Source organism: Ornithodoros turicata, chromosome 1, assembly GCF_037126465.1.
Source record: "Ornithodoros turicata isolate Travis chromosome 1, ASM3712646v1, whole genome shotgun sequence".
NCBI classification, from domain to species: domain Eukaryota; kingdom Metazoa; phylum Arthropoda; class Arachnida; order Ixodida; family Argasidae; genus Ornithodoros; species Ornithodoros turicata.
In genome coordinates, this window is record NC_088201.1 from 135,814,898 (window position 1) to 135,833,714 (window position 18,817).

Here is an 18,817-nt window from a genome sequence, read left to right on the forward strand (position 1 = left end):
GCATTAGGTCGGATAGCGTCTACAACAAACTGGCGGGTGCCGTCGCCGTAGAGACGCCGTATAAGCAGGCGACAAGCAGACACCGGGAGCGGCAGTAGGGGCACTGGCGTGGCCGTATCAAGCGCGGCGCGTCTCGCAGCCGCGTCAGTACAGGTGCTTCCGTGTAGCCCTGTATGCCCGGGTACCTACTGAAGGCAGATACGGTGGCCGACCGAGGAGAGTTGGGCGTACTCCTGAAGTACCATGGTACGCAGATCACTCACGACGCTCGGGTGGTATGTTGACAGGAGCGCCAAAGACGCCTTGCTGTCTGTGAGGACGACCCACGCATCAGGCACAGATTCTGCGATATGCCGCAGAGCGGCAAGCAGTCCGAGCAGCTCCGCATCCGTGGAGGACACTGTGTAGGGAAGTCTGAGGGCGAGGTCACGGTTTTCTTGCGAGACGTAGTAGGCCGCTGCTGATGACTCATTCGCTACCGATCCATCAGTATCGATGGCGCACCTCAGCGGATAGGCGGAACTGAGATGCTCGAGCGCGAGCTGGCGGGCTACTGTCACAGGCACATTGTTCTTCCTCTGGAGTCCGGGGATAGTGGCACAGGTCTCGGGTCTTGCAAACGTCCATATCGCAGGGGCGTGCAAGGGTAGGGAGAACTGTGCAGGGACGGTCCCTTTGAGGCGAACGAGGGCACGACCGAAGTCAGAGGCAGGGCAGTCTTCGTCGACGTGTCGAAGGTAGTGAAGAGGGTGCCGACTAAGGTACCGTGTGAGAACGCGGAGGGTTGCGCCGTCCCGCAGGACATCGATCGGTGGTTCGTGTGCCTCGGCTAGGACAGAGTATGTCTCTGTGGTCGAAGGGACTCTCAAGCAGACGCGGAGGCTCATGGCTTGGCTAAAGCGGATATCTCGATTTCTGCTTCGGCTGATGCCATGCAAGATGGGAAGGCTATACCGGAGAGAACCCAGCACGAGGGATTGGTGGACACGGTGGAGGTCAGAGAAGGACGGGCCCCATCGCAAACCAGCGAGCCAATGAAGAACGGCCACGTAGCTGTTGATCTTGGTAGTGAGAGTCTTAACGTGGCGAGACCAGGAAAGGTCACGGTCGAGTACCACGCCCAGGTACTCGCAGTACGGGGCAAATCGCAGTGGTGAACCTTCAATGAGGAGCAGGGAACCTCGTGAATCATCGACGAGTGAACACCATGGCCACAGTCTTGTTGGGTGAAAGGGAGAGACCGTGGTCGGCGAGATACGCGACGATAATATCTAAGCCTCCCTGCAATCGATGCTGAATGGTGTCGCGGCGAGCAGCAGATGTCCATAAGCAGATGTCGTCGGCATATAGCGTGAGACGCGTGTGGTGGGGCAGCAGTTCAGAAAGAGAGGCCATGATAACATTGAAGATCAGGTTGCTGAGTTATAGCACACTGTCTTCGCAGTGTGAATAGATCGGAAACCGTGCTGAAGCATGTCGAAAATAAGTCTGCCAGCCTTGGTCTCTCCGAGCACACAGCAGTGTACCAGTTAGTCCACAACACAATTACACTACCAGTGAACAGGGCTACATTTATGTTTCAAACCACCACGAATCATACAGGCACCGTTGTACGTGTGCTGCTTCCCATGTTTATGACTTGTTTAGTTTTTACTGCTCACGTGTAAAGGGAAATATTGGGCGCTTGCATAAAACAACAACAACAATTTTATTTCAGGATGATGGGTGGGGAGTTTCATCGCAGGGGGCGACACTCTACCCCATTGCTGGAGGTGAAGCGGGGAGTAAAGGAATGGGTCCCGTTACATAATTACAGAACTGGCCTACTCCATTCCTGCTTCACTCGGTGGACCATGGCAGGCCACTCAGATTTCGGAAGCAGTTGCTAGCAGAGGACGGCCGCGTCGTTTGTTTGGAAACCTAGCGTTTGACAAACGTCCGCGTGACGTCTCTCTCTCTGGAGACAACGTGTTAAAAAGACGTTGAAAACATAATTACTATACGTCCATGTTTTGACTGCTAGGTGAACACTTGCGAAATTCATGATATGGAGGCCATGCAGTGTGTCCTCGTTCGGTGGGCACTTGAAATCTTATGCTGACTTGTATGTTATGTCCGAACTGTTTCGTTAAGAAGCTGTTACCGGTATTATTTTTTTTTTTCGGTTCTGCTCTGGTTCGGGTTCAATAGTGTCATCAACTTTTCGGTTGGGGTTCCGTTCCGGCAAAAATAACGGTTCGGGTTCGGTTCAACGCCCTGGATTAAATGTTCCTCCTATGTTATTTTACACAGTATATAGATACCCTTTTTCCTTTCCAGTACGAAAGGCTGTTGCGGGAGAAGTTCCCTACATTAGAGAAAGAAGTGACCAGGATGGTGGAGGAGGCGAGAAGGACCTTACAGCAAAAGGAAAGAGATTATCCCGCCTTCAAGCGATGGCTCCACCGAGAACTGCCACCTTTGAGATAACTCTATTCATAATAAATCAGTTATTTACGTGCATTTTAAGGACATCTCCTTGCCCACACAGTAATCGAACAAATATCGTAATAATAATGCACGACTCTTTGAAGGCATTACTCTTTCGTTTCAACTTGTTTTTTTTATTTCTTAATATGTGTCGCTATCATTCCATACTCGCCTCTCTTCAAAAAAGTGATGAAAAGCAGACTCCACAGGATCTCTTCCTTTGCGAAAGCAGATTTCGGAAAGTGCTACTCACGCTCTCTTTCGCAAAACGAAAAAAAAAAAGGTTAGCGAAGAGTTTGCGGACAGTGAGTAACGAGGATATTGACTGCAACGATGTAACACGACAACATATGCATGAAGCGATCACGTGGAAGGAAAAGATGTAACACGTCGAATGCGCAAAAGTTGTCGAGCGGAACGAAGTGAGATTAGGCTAGCGATGAGTTTGCGGAAAGAGGTGATTAGTGTCTATGACGTCTACAAGGCACGCTGTTGTCACGTGGAAGTTGTCAATAAAAGTATGGGAAAGAAAACCCTTAACATAAAGATGGCCGAAACACTCAACAGAACTCCAAGCACAGCGTCGAATCGAGAGAGGGGGCAGTCATGTGGCCTTCCTGGCCTGCCAGTCACCTCCTGATGGTTTCGCCATCACTGCTGCGACCCCCTCTCTGGTGAGACCGCTTTTCTCTATCTTCATAGCATCCGAGTTCATTGTAGCAATCGCGGAAATGCAGTACGAACGGTTCACGATTGTCTCTGTCACTTCCTCATACCGCCTGGCTCACCGTAGAGACTTCAGCGGCTCGTCGGCATCATGTTTAGAGCGACTTTTCTCCTCATCGGACACTATAGCGAGACAGACTTTCTAAGTCTCTCTCATGCAACGGGAAAGTCGTCCTACAACTTCATCAGTCAAGACTTGAGTGTGATGGCATCCTTTTGTCGGAAAATCTCCACGAACGGACCAACGATCTGTTGGACTTCGTTCGCTTTGGATATCACCAACTCAAAATCAACATTGCCTCATCGTCGTCCTCCGGTATGTGGGTCGACTTATTTTTAATGTCGATTCGATGCTGTGTTAGGTTGACTGTGTCATGTAACGTGAATAGAAGGAATATGTATCCCTACAGCGAGACATGTCTGTAATTGCCTTACAATATGTCCGCTACTTACTTTGCATAACAGAGTGAATTAGAGTATGAAAACCCAAATGTCATCGAAGCTCAACTGTTTTGTAAACTAGAGTAGCACTATGCTTTGCTCATTCTTTGAAATGACTATATACTTGAAAGATAACTGTGATCTAACTGTTATAATAAAAATATGTCATGAAAAAGCGAATGAATTTGTTCGTTTTTTTTTTCTACTCGTTATTTTTCACTGTTTCGTTAGGCGTGGAGGAAAAGTTACAATAATGTTTTCTCCCGCATTTTGCTTGCTCTCTCATGCTTATATCGAGGAGGGTTGTCTCCTCGTGATATTGTTAATTGCAAATGGAATATTCACCTCAGCCAGAGCAACCTGCCACTTTCGATCTAATTGCACTGAGTGAGCGAGTTTCATTCTAAACTTGCTCCTTGTGTTACTAAGAAATACATCACTCGAGCTGTTTGACAGTAAACTGACGTAAAAGTGGTTCGTAATTTATTGTTTAAACAAAATCATCGTGAGGAGTCTTTAGCGAGAGCGAAGACTAATGGCGGGAAATTTTTTAATTCGTCATAGCTTCATCTGTTGAGGCAAAAGTGAATTCGTCATCTGTTTAAAACGTCAGCAAAGGCAGGCAAATTTAAAATGTGCTGGAAGTAGCACCATCTGTTGAACATGACACAAAAATCTGCGGGCGCGAAATTTGAAATTTGGGGGCGCAGGTAGCGCCATCTGTTGAACGGCGGTAAATTAAAAATTTGCTGGAAGTGCTGCCATCTCTAGATGAACAAACTCAACTCCCGTGACGCCACCTGGCGTAAAAGAAATCAAACGACGTCTCCCCCCAAAAATTCTATTGTGATTAGCACCGAAGCGAACATATAGATCCCGTGGCCTAGTGGCTTAAAGGGACACTCGCATTCTCCGAGGTCAATTTCGAAACTAATGCGAATTCTAATTCCTTGCCGACCACTAAAGTGGGCCCGAAAATACCATTTCGATCCGCGGCGTACTTTTCGCGCAATCCGATGAAAAAGAAACCGGAATCCTTGCGCCCTCGCTCTCTAAAAGTGGGAGCAAACGTCACAGGGATAAGGCCAATCAGCGCGCGCCCTGGGCGAATGCGAGCCGCGCCCCTGTTTGGCGATCGCGAAGCGAAGGGAGCAAACATGGAGTCGGAAAAGGAGAGTGATGTTTCCCTGTCTGGGGGAGATTCTGACGAACATGTTTGCGGTAGCGGCGACGAGTTAATGCTGGATGATGACCCATACCCTACGGACCCAATGCCTCTGGAACCCGCCGACCATCCACGAGATGTGGCTGCGGCTAACCCGCGGGATGATATTTTTAGGTGACGTATCTCTTTGCATGGTTGACGTCGGATGTGCGAAACAGTTTAGAATGTTGAAATCGGCAGGTGTCTGTGTGGAGTCTGCGACCCACAGGAGCCCGACGAGCGCCTGTGTTGCCATTCTGTTGCCAGGGTGGTAGAAATGTGCAACAGTGCCGCCGTGCAGTGCATAACACAACACTCATTACTCAGGGACATCTGCCTCCGTAGTGAGCTTCTAGTGGTGTGCGCACCTCAATGCTGCCGCTACGATCAATATTTTATGCGACTCAATCCCCAGGACCACAGGTAAGCCTGCTGCAGTGCTCTCGCGTTTGCTATATGATTACGACCGTAATGAATTTTTCGGTTTAAATGACCCCCCCCCCCCCCCCCCCCGTCAAGATTCGGAAGGGTAAACTGGAGTGCTAGTCGGGTGTGTTGGTTATGCAAATTGTCGCACCTAAAGTAGACAAGGGCTGTATACAAAAGGGCGACTATTCTCAGCAGCTTTTTGGCCTACACAAGTTTGTCCCCCATAAATCATAAGCGTGGACGGCAGCCGTGGAACGATCCAGAGAATCCTGGTCCAACAATTCCATTAGGAAAAGTGAAGCAACACAGCCGCCTCAGCTAGTCTCGACATGCTCTCAATTATGCCAGTTAGCCATGCCCTGATTGGCAACACAAAACCCTGATTGAATCCAGTGGGAATTTTAAACTCTGAAGGAAAGTCTTGCAAGTCTTTAAACAGAAGCATTTGAAGTGGCAATGAAGGGGGGAAGCATGTTACTGAAAAATGTAAGAGTAACATATTTTGGGAGAAATTGGATTTTGCCGAAATTGGAGGGAAGCTGGTTTGGGAGGGAGTTAACAGTTGGAATCGGGCTCATCCTGAAAGAGGCGGACATTTTTCTGTTGTACTATGTTGCACACCTGCCAACCTTCCACATTCAAAATGCGGGAGACCCTGGAACTAAGGAATGAATGCACAGGCTTTGAACTCCAAGGTTGGGATAGTGTCTGTTCTTCTGTTCTGGCCATTGTCTTCCAAACACTGCTAGAGATTTGGCAGGTATGCAAACGCCAACAAAATATGATGCTAAACAAAAAGAAATGTCATGTGGTGTTGTCTTTTCCAGCTGCCTGAGGTTCACGGCATACTCGTCATTCACAAGATGGGTCTGGGGATACCTTGGCCCAAGGAACAGACGACAGGTTCCTGGATGCGTTGTCCGAGCAATCAGGAGGGAGTTCCCGTCTACGTCTTATCAAGGCTATCAGCGTTAGGACCATCGAAACAAGGGTGTCTTGGCAAGAGAGACGAGCCGATGCATACTGATGGCTGGAACTGGAGACATGTAGTGGCAAGACAAAAATTTTGCTGACATAGGCACACTTCGTGTAAGTGAGCCCTTGGTCATCCCCCTTGCCTCCCATCAGAGGTTTTCGAGGATACTGTAGGTGTGGTCTTTTCGTCATTGCAGTGTGGGGGATGTTTTGTCTTGTCACTCTGTATCTCCAGTTGCAGTCAACAGACTGTCTACCCGTCTGTACAGCAAAAACTACTACACGTGGCGGTATTAGCTCTGGCATCAAATCCAGACTGTACTGCACTAAGTTAGTGCCGAGGTGGGTGTAGTGACGGGAATAAAGAATGACCCTATAATTGTATCGATTTATTGTACAGTGGAGTATGACGGAGTGGGAATAACAAAACAGCTTAGGTTTATTTGCCTCCCATTATGTATGGGAGGCAAATAAACCTAAGCTATTTTATTATGTTGTGCTGTGGTTCTAAATTAATGTGGTGCGAAGTCTGGGTGGTTACAGGTATGCTGCCACAGGGATGTTAGGAGGGTTCATGTTGGCAGATCCATATCTGGTGTACTAATACGCTATGCAAGTCTGTGTCCATTGTTTTCCTCTTCCTGGAATCAGGGGATGACAACCCCCTTGTGAGATGCGCCGTGAAGTGGGAAGTGGGTCCCCCGCACTTGCTTCAGCCATGACCTCCACATCTGAAATATGGCCTTGAGTGTTAACACTCAAAAGAATACGTTGAGGGCCTAGCGGGTACAATAAGAAACATAAAAATGACTATGCAAATAAATCTTCCCCTTTGCGGTCTCTATTTCACTGGCACAGTTATTTTCCTGTCGACATTACGTTATAAACGCTGGCAGCCGCATCACACAAGATTCCTTTCACAGAACTCGACAATTTTCAGGGCTCGTACATATCCATTATTTTGTGGGACGTGCAAAAAGAATTGCAATATTTTCGTGGCTTGACAAAACATACCAAATCCAGTTGATTCCGTTGACGTGCTTGCTGCCGCCTGAAATAGAGCCAGAAATTAGCAACAAGGCTGCAGTAGAATACTGATGCAAGTGTCTTGGACGTAGCCAAACGCAGATTGCGATGTTTTCACATCCCTGAATGCTGCCATCAGGCTTACACTATGAACTGTAGAAACATCCACTAGCTGCAATAACATTAGAATAACGCTGTCATGTGGGAGTGTTACGTTACTCCTGCATAATACTGGCGACAAGTAGCACAGCAACAACACACCAATCTTTTTTCTCTAGAGTACGCGTACTATTGCGTCAGGATGCTGCAATCATTGTAATAATTTGTGTACATTAGTAGCCGGTGTGACTGTGACGTCACAATCGGCGGTGAGGCCAGGTGTTCGCCATGATGTTTACTGTGACAACTGATATTTTCATCGCAGCGTAGCTGTGACCACGCAAGATTGTCACTTACCTCCGTTACTGGTTCCTGCCCCTGTTCCTGATCGAATGTGGTAGGCACGGCGTCAATCTTCAGCCGCTTCTGTTTCTGCCGTAGCCCGACCCGAACTTGCAATACATCTTGATCAAAATAGGCGTCGTCGGCGAAATGACAGGAACAGACGCGTGAAACATTCTTGGGCCACACCACAGTAGTGGCTGGCGATCGCGGCCTCCCACTTTCGTTTCGTTTCGCCATTGCGAGGTCGGTGAAATGTAAGCTCGGGATTCGCGTTATAAGTTTTTCTGCACCCGAGCACGTAGCACCGGTTTCCTGGCTGTGACATCCACGTCAACGGCGTGAAATCCTAGGCCACACGCTGTGGTTCAAAGTACTTCAAAGCAAACGCGACAAGACAACAACAAAAAGGGTCAGACGCACGCTCAGACACACACAAAATCTGCGGCGGGAAGGAGCGCCTCCTGATGGTTGGTTTATCCGGGTGACGTCATCCAGTGTCGGCGCTTGCGGGGAATGCCGTGCGCGCCGGAAGCGCGAACATTTAAAAATCGTTTCTGAGTCAACCAAGTGGATTTGTGCGGAGAAAATTTGCCGGCGTACATTATGAACGACAGGGAACATGACCATAATAGTTCCGGAACACGCTTCCGGATGCGACTATCCCTTTAAGCTGGTCGTCTGACAACCGAAAGGAACCAAGTTCAATTCCAGGTTTGTTTCACCAAGACGTCATTATTGTTACTTAATCTTATCATTGATATCATATCACTAAGGTTAACTATGTGATATCACTGATAGTGTATACACTGATTAACTATCTTATCCACTGACGTCACTGATATGAGGGCGGAGCGGCTGCGTCCTTGTGACGTCATTTCCTGTTTGACGTCATTTCCTGGCTGGAGTATTAATCTTCTGACTACTGGAAAGGCTCGGCAGTCAGCGGCGAAAGCTTTTCATGACTGTTGCTAAAACACAACTCTTTTGATGTAGATCAATGAATCTATCTCTGAGTGATGACAACTTCTACTATCGTGTGACCTACTTTGCCTTTAACACGTGCATCGCCTGAACCTTCTTGTCTTGGGACACTGTATCAGCTTATCACCAAGACAGCGACGCCACCGTTTGAGGCTCCCGCAAGGGAAAGGCTCGCCAGTCAGCGGCGAAAGCTTTTCATGGCTGCTAAAACAAAACTCTGTTGATGCAGGTAAGAACAACAAACATAAACTTGCTGTTGTATAACGTCCGCTGCTGACAGCCACCCCTGTGTTTAGCATGGATTATATATGTTTATCGTGTCACGGGGAACTTTCTCATGATGGCAATGTGATATCTTGCACCGGATGTAACAACTTGTACCACCTCTGTGACTGCTCTGGTATCCGCACCAAAAGACCAAACTGGAAATGCTCGACATGTAAACTACACACCCAAAGAATGGGGCAATTACGTGAAGTTGGAAAAACTGATGACCAAAGTGCAGTTTCGGAGAGTACAGGGGATGAGAGCTTGAGGGCCAAAATAGATGCAATAGCCAACATGCTCACTAGCCTGATGTCAATTCAATCAAATATCGACTACCTACGTACAATCAAAACTACTGTACAAAACCTTGAACAATCAGTTCAAATGATGTCAGATAAGTATGACGATTTTTTGGCACGTCTGGCTGAACAGGACTCTGATATAGAGGAATTGAAAAGGAAGGTACGTGATCTTTAGCATAAGAAAGTAAACTCAGACGATTTATCTGCTGTACAAAAGCAATTAAATGACCTTGACCAGCACGGGAGACGCAACATTATTGAAATACATGGAATTCCCGCAGAAGATAAAGAAGACTTGGAAGTCAAAATCGCGGAAATTGCTGACATTCTCCAGCTGCGTAGGCCAACAGCTGATGGCGTAGAAGCCGTGCATAGGCTCCCAGCCAAACCAAATAGAGTACCACCTATTGTTGTTGAATTCGTAAATCGGAGGACAAGAGACTCTTGGATGGCGAAAAGGAAATAACTACCTGCAATAAAGTTTCAAGGACAACAAATATACTTGCACGAAAACTTCACTGTTGTAAATCGAAACCTGCACTATCAACTAAGATTGAAAGCAAGAGAAATGGGTTATCAGTCTGTTTGGGTCAAGTATGGGGTGTCATACGCAAGGAAAAAAAACTGGAGACAAAGTGATTCGCGTGGACGACCTTTCTGATCTCGATAAGATTAAATAGTCCATACAGGTTGAAGAGAATAAAACGCGCAACGCATAACAGTGGAGGCGCATAGGAGCCGCGGAGCATAGAGCGTGCGGCGTGTAACGTGGAGGCGCATAGAAGCCGTGGCGGTTAACCCCTATGGCGGATATATCCGACCTCAGAGTAAGCGCTATAAATTTGCAAAAAAAAAAAAAGAAATAGCGCTTATTTATCCGCCGCCGGGTTTAGAGTGTAGCTGGGTTACGCCTCGCGTACGTACAAATTATTGCAAACAGGCCTTAGATGCTACGTTGTCCCGACTGTTAAATTGCACCGAAAATAAGATTGACATTGTTTATGGTAGGAAAAAAGATGTTCTTGAATATTTCATAAGTGGTTGAACATGTGCGCACGGTTTGGTGATTTGTGCTATGAAAAGGATGTTACCGTCCTTTTATGTTTGAAAATTCTGTTTATTGATGTCATTCTTTACTTTGTTAATGTGGATGCCTTTGCTGCTGTACCGTTGTAGGAGACGAGCCTCGTTAAGCTTCAAATGAAGCTTTTTGCTCGCCCCTTTTCACATCTTTGTGAATAAATGTATTATTATTCGTACAGCTATTGGCGAAGGTCAACAGACATTTTATATAGTACCAATACACCTTTGATAAGGAAGTGAATCCCCAAGCACAAGATATCAGTGATACAGCAGAAAATATTTGGTAACAAAAGCAAAACATTACTGCCGAACACCCAAACTTCTCGTGTCGCTGCTTATGATATAATGTCGGATTTCACCGCGTATAGTACTAGTTGTTCAATCGTATCGGTACGTAAATCGCTAGCAGATATGATATGGCATATATTAATTTTATACTGTAAAACCACGTTTCAATACCTGGTTTTATATACATTTTACTTGTTGATTGTGAACACACACACACGCAAAAATAAGTGTCTAGGCACTCTATTTTTGTGCAAATTTTGGGACATCTCATGTTTGCTTTTTGACTGCTTGAGAGTTCAGAGTATGAAACACACCTACATATGTAATATAGTAAGATGTGCATGTGTCACATATTTGTGTGAAATAACCTCATGAATTATAAATATAAACAGCTATTATTAGCACCTCTTTAATCCTTCACTATTATTAAATAACTTTCGAAACTGTGCGTTTAATATATGTTGTCAACGGACATCCTGTGCACAACACATCAGTAAAGCAATATGCAGCCAATAGTCTGCCTCTGCACCACATACAATAGGCAGAACATAAATAAGAAAGCAATATGTTGCCTACAGGCAGCCTATGCACAACACACAATACAAAGAACATAAATAAGAAACCATTATGTAGCCTATAATCAGCCTGTGTACAACACACAATAGACGAACATCAATAGGAAACCAATATGCTGCTTATAGGCAGACCATGCACAATAGACACATATACCGGGTGTTTCACGAAAATCGCCCGCCTGAATAATTCGTGAACAGGTGGCGCTATCGAAGAAATTCCTTTTTAGGAAAGATCCTTGGGACATCGACCATGAACTGAGTAGTGAGCCGCTCGCGCTCACTAATTAGATAAAAATCTTAACTTTTAACATTTTACTTCGCACGCATACAGAACCTCTGTTTTACGCTTCGGGACATTCAGCGAAAAACAATGCAAGAAAAAAAGAAAAACGCGTCGACAGTTAGTGATTTTTTCGAGTAATTAATCGGTTTCGGTTTACATATTTCTTGCGCGGAGCAGTGCACCAATGCGCTCTTTGGATCAGCTATCGGGATATCAACTTCGTGTTCATCCGCCTGGTTCTGCAAGGAGGCGACGGAAGGCTAGGAGCAGCCGAAAGAGACGCTTTGATATTTCTTCTCAAAACGACTGGTAAACAGCGCTGCCGGTTCTGTCGTTCCGTAGGTGAGATAGCGTGCTCTTATCAGCGATGATGACGAATGCACCGCGAGCGCTGTGAACTAGTGGGTACACTCTTCAAAATTAACTACACCACATAGCACGCTCCTAGCAAACCATCATCCTGAATGACACCGTTCTCGACCGATTTGTTGAAGACGGGAGACGGAGCCTTTCTTTTAGTCCTTATGTTCGGCATCATTGGTACAAAAAGCAAAAAAAAAAAAAGGCGTACGCCTCCCATACTTATCAAATCCTGGGAGAGAACGTTGGCTTCCGGGATGACGGTTGGCTAGCATACACTGTTAAAACAGAACTTCACCGCATAGCACGTTCATAGCCAACCATCATTCCGAATGATATCATTCTGCATATTGATTTGTTGAAAATGGGAGGAGGCGCCTATCTGGGACAGATTATCTTGTCCCAGATAGGCGCCTCCCCCCTGTTTTGAACAAGTCAGGACACAGAATGATGTTATTCGGAATGATGGTTGGCTAGGAGCGTGCTATGTGGTGAAGTTCTGTTTTAACAGTGTAGTGCTATGTGCTGATGTTAATTTTAAGAGTGTAGAGTAGAAGAAGGAACACCAAAACGTCTCCTGCGGCCTTGCGGCTATTCCTTATCTTCCGTCAACCCCGTGTGCCAACCAGGCGGATGAACACGAAATTGACAGCCGGATAGCTGATCCAAAGAGCGCATTGGTGCACTGCTCCGCGCAACAAATATGTAAACCGAAACCGATGAATTACTCCGAAAAATCACTAAGTGTCGATGGGGTTTTTTTTCTTCCAGTATCTTTCGCTGAAGGCCCCGATGAGCAAAACAGAGGTTCCGTAAGCGTGCGAAGTAAAAGTTAAAAGTTAAGATGTTTATCTAATTAGTGAGCCTATGCAAATGAGCCGCTCATTACTCGGTTCATGGCCGATGTCCCAAGGATCTTTACCAAAACAGGAATCTCTTCGATAGCTCCACCTATTCACGAATTATTCAGCCGGGGGATTTTCGTGAAACACCCGGCATATGTATATATACAAATGAAAAATATCCGAAGCCCTGTAGCTGCACGTTGAGCATGTGCTTGTAATTTGATCGTGCACTCCCAGCCGCGGACACCTGCTTCGCTCTACTTGGAGTTCTTCAGCCCGGCGCAAGGAAGTGACACGATCTTGGGTCGGCGCCAACAGTGTGCCTCGGCGAGGCATAAGTGTTCCACGGTGACGGCGCCACCTGTAGTAAACCCTTGGAATTTCGTAGGGGATTTAGGGCTACACTTTTGAAATAGATCTTCACCGCACAACACGCCGAATGGCAACCGTTGCACACAATAATACCCCCATCGCTCGTGATTTGTATAAAGCGACACCAAGGCGTACGCTTTTTTGTGACAACTATGATAACAGCATAGTGACACTGGTGGTTGTGATGGAACTGCTTCCCGTAGTCGGCCACGGTCACAAAACGGCGTAAGTCTCCCGTTTTTAGCAAACAAGAAGCGAGAACAATTTCATTCTGGATTATTGTTCGCAAGCCGGTCTCGTCAGTCGTCACCACCCACCACCACCACCACCGCCTGTGTTAAGAAAATGTCCTGTTCGCGGCTGTGGACTGAGTGGTGACTTGGGTCGACAGCTAACTTGTGTATCATGTATCGTGGACGACGGAATGGGCTCGGTATAGGATTGTAACGTGTCTGTTTTTCTTTTACTGAAGCGACCCCTGAAAGCAAAAGTCAGTAAGATACCGTGCTTTCCGTTTCACACGTACCACAAAGGAGTCTTTGTGAAGAAAGGTGTAAATTTGTTTTACAGGAATCCCGTTATCGGGTCTCGCGATTTCCCGGGATCTGGATTCCAGGACACGGAAATATACCGGGGTACTTGTATTTCGATATATCAGGATCCCGGAGACCGAATCGCATAGTCGTAGTGTACTAACATCAGGCCAGAGCAAGATGTCGCCCGAGCCAGTTCCCCTAGAAGTCGGCCGAGGACGCACATTTCCCCAGGGCGTCAGTCGTGACGTTGCCCACATACGTGAGGCCGACAACGGCAAGCCCTTTCACCATCACCACCACCACCCCACCAGAGCAATATGACGATTTTGCTGGATACAGCTACAAAGAATCTGGTGCCCTTGCGACAAGCTAAAAGCATCAATCTAATTGTTATCAGCATCGCGACTCGTGGGCGTCGCCTGGACAACAGCCGAGGAAGAGCCACGCATGTATTCGATCAAAGCGAGGTAAGGTTCCACCATTCTTCACTATTGACTCACAGATGGCATATCCACACACGTTCGAGACGTACACAGAGCCGGCTTTGTTAACGTCGATACCGCCATGGAAGCAAATTACGGTGTCTTCGGCTTGCGAAGAGAAGAAGAATACATCATCCATATTTTTAGTGAAATGGAAACATCCCGCGGTGAACTATCCTCATACTTTCTGCGCTATGTTGACTGTTTGAACCAAGTAACAATTCATGAGGAGCTACCACGTTCTTATTACTATTACATGCGGATGTATTCCGAAATATACAGAAAACGGTCCACGTTTCCTGTGCTCCCAGCGTAGGAAGAAATATGGTCTTCAGATGACCAAAGTTGTACACTCTTAAAAATGAACTTCACCGCGTAGCACAATCCTAGCCAACTATAATCTCAAATGATATCGTTATCTGCATGTGCTGATTTTCTTTTAAACGGGAGGCGTACGTCTTTTTTGTGACAATTATGAACACCATAAGCGTCACAAAAAGGCGTACGCCTGCTGTTTTCTACAAATCAGGAGAGATAACGAATTCATTCGACATGACGGTTGACTAGAAGCGTGCTATGCGTGCGTGCGTGTAATACATCGAAAGAGAAGAGCATGAAAGCCAAACAGCTCATAAGTCTCTAGTGTAAAGTTACATGGAACGTGCGTGCTGGATATGCAAAGAGGAAACACATCGGACTGGATTAGTTTTCTTCGTAGGTGCTCTTGTAACATGTGCGGCATTTTCTGCGCACTATAACGTAACAAACTTCGCATTCCAAGTAAAGTCCCCGGAGATCTCCGCAGAATATACTGGGTATTTTCAGCCAATGTCATCTGTAATGGGTCTCTGCTGCTGGTAGAAGCGATACCTGAACCTAGAGCGCTGGCGTTCTACCTGGCTGAGCACAAGTAGTTCCCAACAAGGTATAGAGTACGTTTATGTATTATACTCTTCTTGTAATTGTTCTTGTGTAAAAGCGAAAATACACACAGAGGAAAGGAACCTCTGCGTATGCAACAAGTGGCCGAGTCGAAAAACACCAAACCGAGAAAACTCCAAGTGAGGATTTGGTGAGGCGATTGTAGCTTGTATTCCTCGAATAACGTCAACAGAATGTGTGTAGCGTATCTACGCTACAATAATGTCCTGTTAGAATCGTGTTAGGGCGTGCGTCTTAATAGGAATGGAACAAAATCCGGGTCCCTTACCTCTCTGCGCCCCCATATGTGGACCCGGCTCGTAATTTGCAAAACACGTAATTGGCAGCTGGAAAGCTGAGCGAAAGAGCGCATTGGTACGCTGCTCCGCGCAAGAAATGTGTATGCGGAAACCAGTCAACTACTCTAAAAATCACAAGGTGTCAACGCGTCTGTTTTGTTTTCGTTTGTTTCTGGTACATTTTTCGCTGAAGGTTTCGCGTTGTCTGCTTCATCTTATTAAAAGCATTCTGGTGTGAAATGTACGGAGCACAAGCGATCACAATCTTTCGGTTGCCAGCCTTCACGTCGTACAGCTCGCTCCCACATGCGTCGTGCCTCCACATTTTCCGGAAACCTGTTTAATTAGCCAGCGGAGATTCACTGGTTGCCGGCCACACCTGGCAAGATGGCGTCGTGTTGGCTTCACTTAGAGGGCGCCCCTTCCAGTCCAGCAGTACAGCTACAGTGTGTTCCAATTAATTACAAACATTTTTTTTCTACTATATTGAAATTAGATTTCCATAATTCCACCAATGGTGACACGTTCTACGGCGGTAGGCCCACCTTACGAGGGCATCAGAAAATTCCTTGGTCGTCGTATTAATTAATTTGCGCTAATTAACTTCTCAGTTATTAGGTATAGAGGCTCAGTTCAAGAGTAACATTGGTAGATCTTGTTCTCCTGATGCCACTGCCGTTTTCAGAATTGAAATCTGCCCAACCGTTGCTCCATAGTCATTTGCCGAGAAACCATGTGTTTTTCTTTGTTTTGTTTACTTCCGGCCCCGTAGACGCGCGTGTTTCCCTCCCCTTCTGACGTGACAGAGGCAGGAGCATTCTACACTCTTAAAACAAAGCTTCACCACATAGCACGCCGAAGGCGAACCATTGTACAGAGTGATGCCTGTATCACTCTTGATTTGTGAGAAGCACGGGACGTACGCACTTTTGTGACAATTAACATTTCTATAGAAGTGTCACAAAAAGGCGTACTACTCCCCCTTTCAACAAATCAGGGGAGAGAACGATGTCACTCGGGATGACGGTTGACTAGGAGCACGCTATGTGGTGAAGTTCATTTTTAAGAATGCAGGGGTTGCAGTTTCAAGATTCAGATGTGTCTGTTGCCTGCCCAGTACGAATCGCGAAAGGATAACCAATCGCACTGTATCAGACTGTGGCACGCCTTTTATTTTTCCAATGCGGATCGCAAAAAAAAAAACCCATTCGATAAGTAAACCTCTGACGCAGACGGTGCCCCAACGTCACAAGGTCCCCGAAAGAACGCCCTTGGCTCTCTTTATTCGTTCGAAGCGCAATTCGCATTTGGTGAAGCAAGCGCATTCGGCAAAGCGCAAAAGGACGCCCTTCCACTCTCTTATCCACCAATGAATTACATCCTTTTGCGCTTCACCGCGAACAACCGTGACAAAATATGTAAACCGAAACCAATTATTTACTGCAACAAACGACCTGCTTCGGTGGCAAATTTTTCTCTAAAAGGTGTCCATTGCATGCAGGTCCCAAAAGCGGAAGTACCCATTTGAATGCCGACAGCGCCCTGCTTTAGAAGTTATGCATTTTTTATGAAACTCATTTGAATTTTTCTTTAGACAATAAGCGCCTCCCACTATGTGGCATCGGACAGATACTTGTAAAGTAAAAATGAACTTCACCGCATAGCATGCTCTTAGCCAACCATCATCTCGAATGATATCGTTATCTGCCCTGATTTGTTGAAAATGGGAGGCGTACGCTTTTTTGTGATACTTATGCTGTTCATAATTGTCACAAAAAAGGAGTACTCCTCCTGTTTTCAACAAATCAAGGCACTTAAGATATCATTCGAGATAATGGTTGGCTAAGTAGCGTGCTATGCGGTGAAGTTCATTTCTAAGAGTGTACGGCATTTATCTATAGAAAAGGTGTCACAGCCAACATGTTGAAATCGCCATTTGGAGCCGACACAGTCGGCGGGCTAGCTTTGTACACTGCTAAAACGGAACTTCACCACATTGCACGCTCCTAGCCAACCGTCATTCGGAGTGATATCATTATGTGTCCTTATTTGCTGAAAATTGGAGAAGGCGCCCCTCTGGGACACATTATGATTGTCCCATATGGGCTCCTCCCCCTGATTTGAACGAATCATGACACAGAAGGATATCATTCGGTATGGTGGTTGGCTAGGAGCGTGCAATGTGGCGAAGTTCTGTTTTAACAGTGTAGAGTTCGTAGCTGCTATAACCTGCATAATTTATTATTGTTTCCAATCCTCAGCTTTTTTTTATTTTTTCGTCATCTGTGGTGACCATTATGGGCATTTACACTTCCCCTTCTGTAATGCCGAGTTAGGGCGTTCAAGGTAAATGAATCAAATACCGGTTTTGTACTGGTAAAAATTCGACATTAACCTTGACTGCATGGGTCAGTACGTTGACCGTTCATCTGTATTCACTCTAATTTTGGAGTGTCGACTATCAATAACCGAAGTGAGCTCTCTAACCAAGCATTCTTACATCATCATCCTTCCAGCTCTCTAACCGTTTTTCTATGAACTTACGGTTTTGTCTTCGCAGACAACAAAATGACACTTACGGCGAAGATTGAGGATGGCATCGTGTACTCACCTTATCCAGAGATGAAGAAGCCTGACAATATATCCGCCTATGAGTACATGGAAGAATGTATGCAAAAACACGGAAGGAAAAATGCCATTGTGAGTTTTTGATTAACACGAGTGGGAATTTCTGCCTAACTTCTCGCGTATGTGTACGATACTTTGGTTTTCCGCATCGAATATCCATTCGGCGTTGGTGTACTGTGAAAAGACATGCTTCAAGGAGCAAACATTTTGCTGTTCCCAGAGATATTGACTAACATGAAAAGCGGCTTCGCATAGACCACTTCCACATCCTGCTCCTACGTCGCTACAGCATAGTAAGAAAAACAAAGGTGTAGTTTTATTTTTTTTTGCAGATTAACTGCATTGCCATAAAAATTATACCTTTCGGGAGTAAATGGGTGCGATTAATTGAATGCCAGAGAGTGGGGACTGCATTTCACGCTCTGCTCTAAGAGCCCCAGGTACAGCGTCAATGCCGAGTGATCTTGCTACATGCCTAGGCCACAATCTCTCAAGAAAGAACCGCTATTTCATCCTTTGTGTGAGTGGAAAATTCCTGAAAATTAGCTAAGCTATACAGCCTTATACCCTAGTCAGACGGAAAACCTAAGTCCGTTAGGGGAACGGCGGTTACTTCGAGGAGGAGGGAGGAGGAGGAGGAGTGTCGTTGGGAGGAACTCGAGAGGTCTGCCTGCCTGATTAGGCGGCATGTTTCTCGGGAAGGGAAAGGTGGTGGAGAGAAGGAGAGGAAAGGGTGAAGTGGAAGACCGAGCGGAATCCGCTCGGGGGGAGGATAGCTGCGTCCATGGGCCGACTTCAGGGGAACTGTGCCGGCATACGCCTATTACACATCTGAGGGAAACCCAGGAAAAACCCCAGACGGCACAGCCGGCCCGCGGATT

At 46.3% G+C, this 18,817-nt stretch overlaps 2 protein-coding genes across 3 annotated transcripts in view; both read left to right on the forward strand.

Annotated features, from left to right (window-relative positions):
- The window catches only part of LOC135378632 (thyrotropin-releasing hormone-degrading ectoenzyme-like), a 294,976-nt gene extending 292,474 nt beyond the window's left edge, over window positions 1–2,502 (forward strand). For both annotated transcript variants that reach the window (XM_064611715.1, XM_064611714.1), the window contains one exon: window positions 2,320–2,502. In XM_064611715.1, the coding sequence (XP_064467785.1) occupies window positions 2,320–2,469 (150 nt within the window). In that variant the 3' untranslated portion in view covers window positions 2,470–2,502. The remainder of the gene's footprint in view (window positions 1–2,319) is intronic.
- Window positions 2,503–14,004: 11,502 nt separating this feature from the next.
- Window positions 14,005–18,817, forward strand: part of LOC135369441 (uncharacterized) — a 61,037-nt gene continuing 56,224 nt past the window's right edge. The window contains exons 1-2 of the mRNA XM_064603033.1: window positions 14,005–14,073; window positions 17,869–18,008. Coding sequence (XP_064459103.1) covers window positions 17,877–18,008 — 132 coding nt within the window. The 5' untranslated portion in view covers window positions 14,005–14,073; window positions 17,869–17,876. The remainder of the gene's footprint in view (window positions 14,074–17,868; window positions 18,009–18,817) is intronic.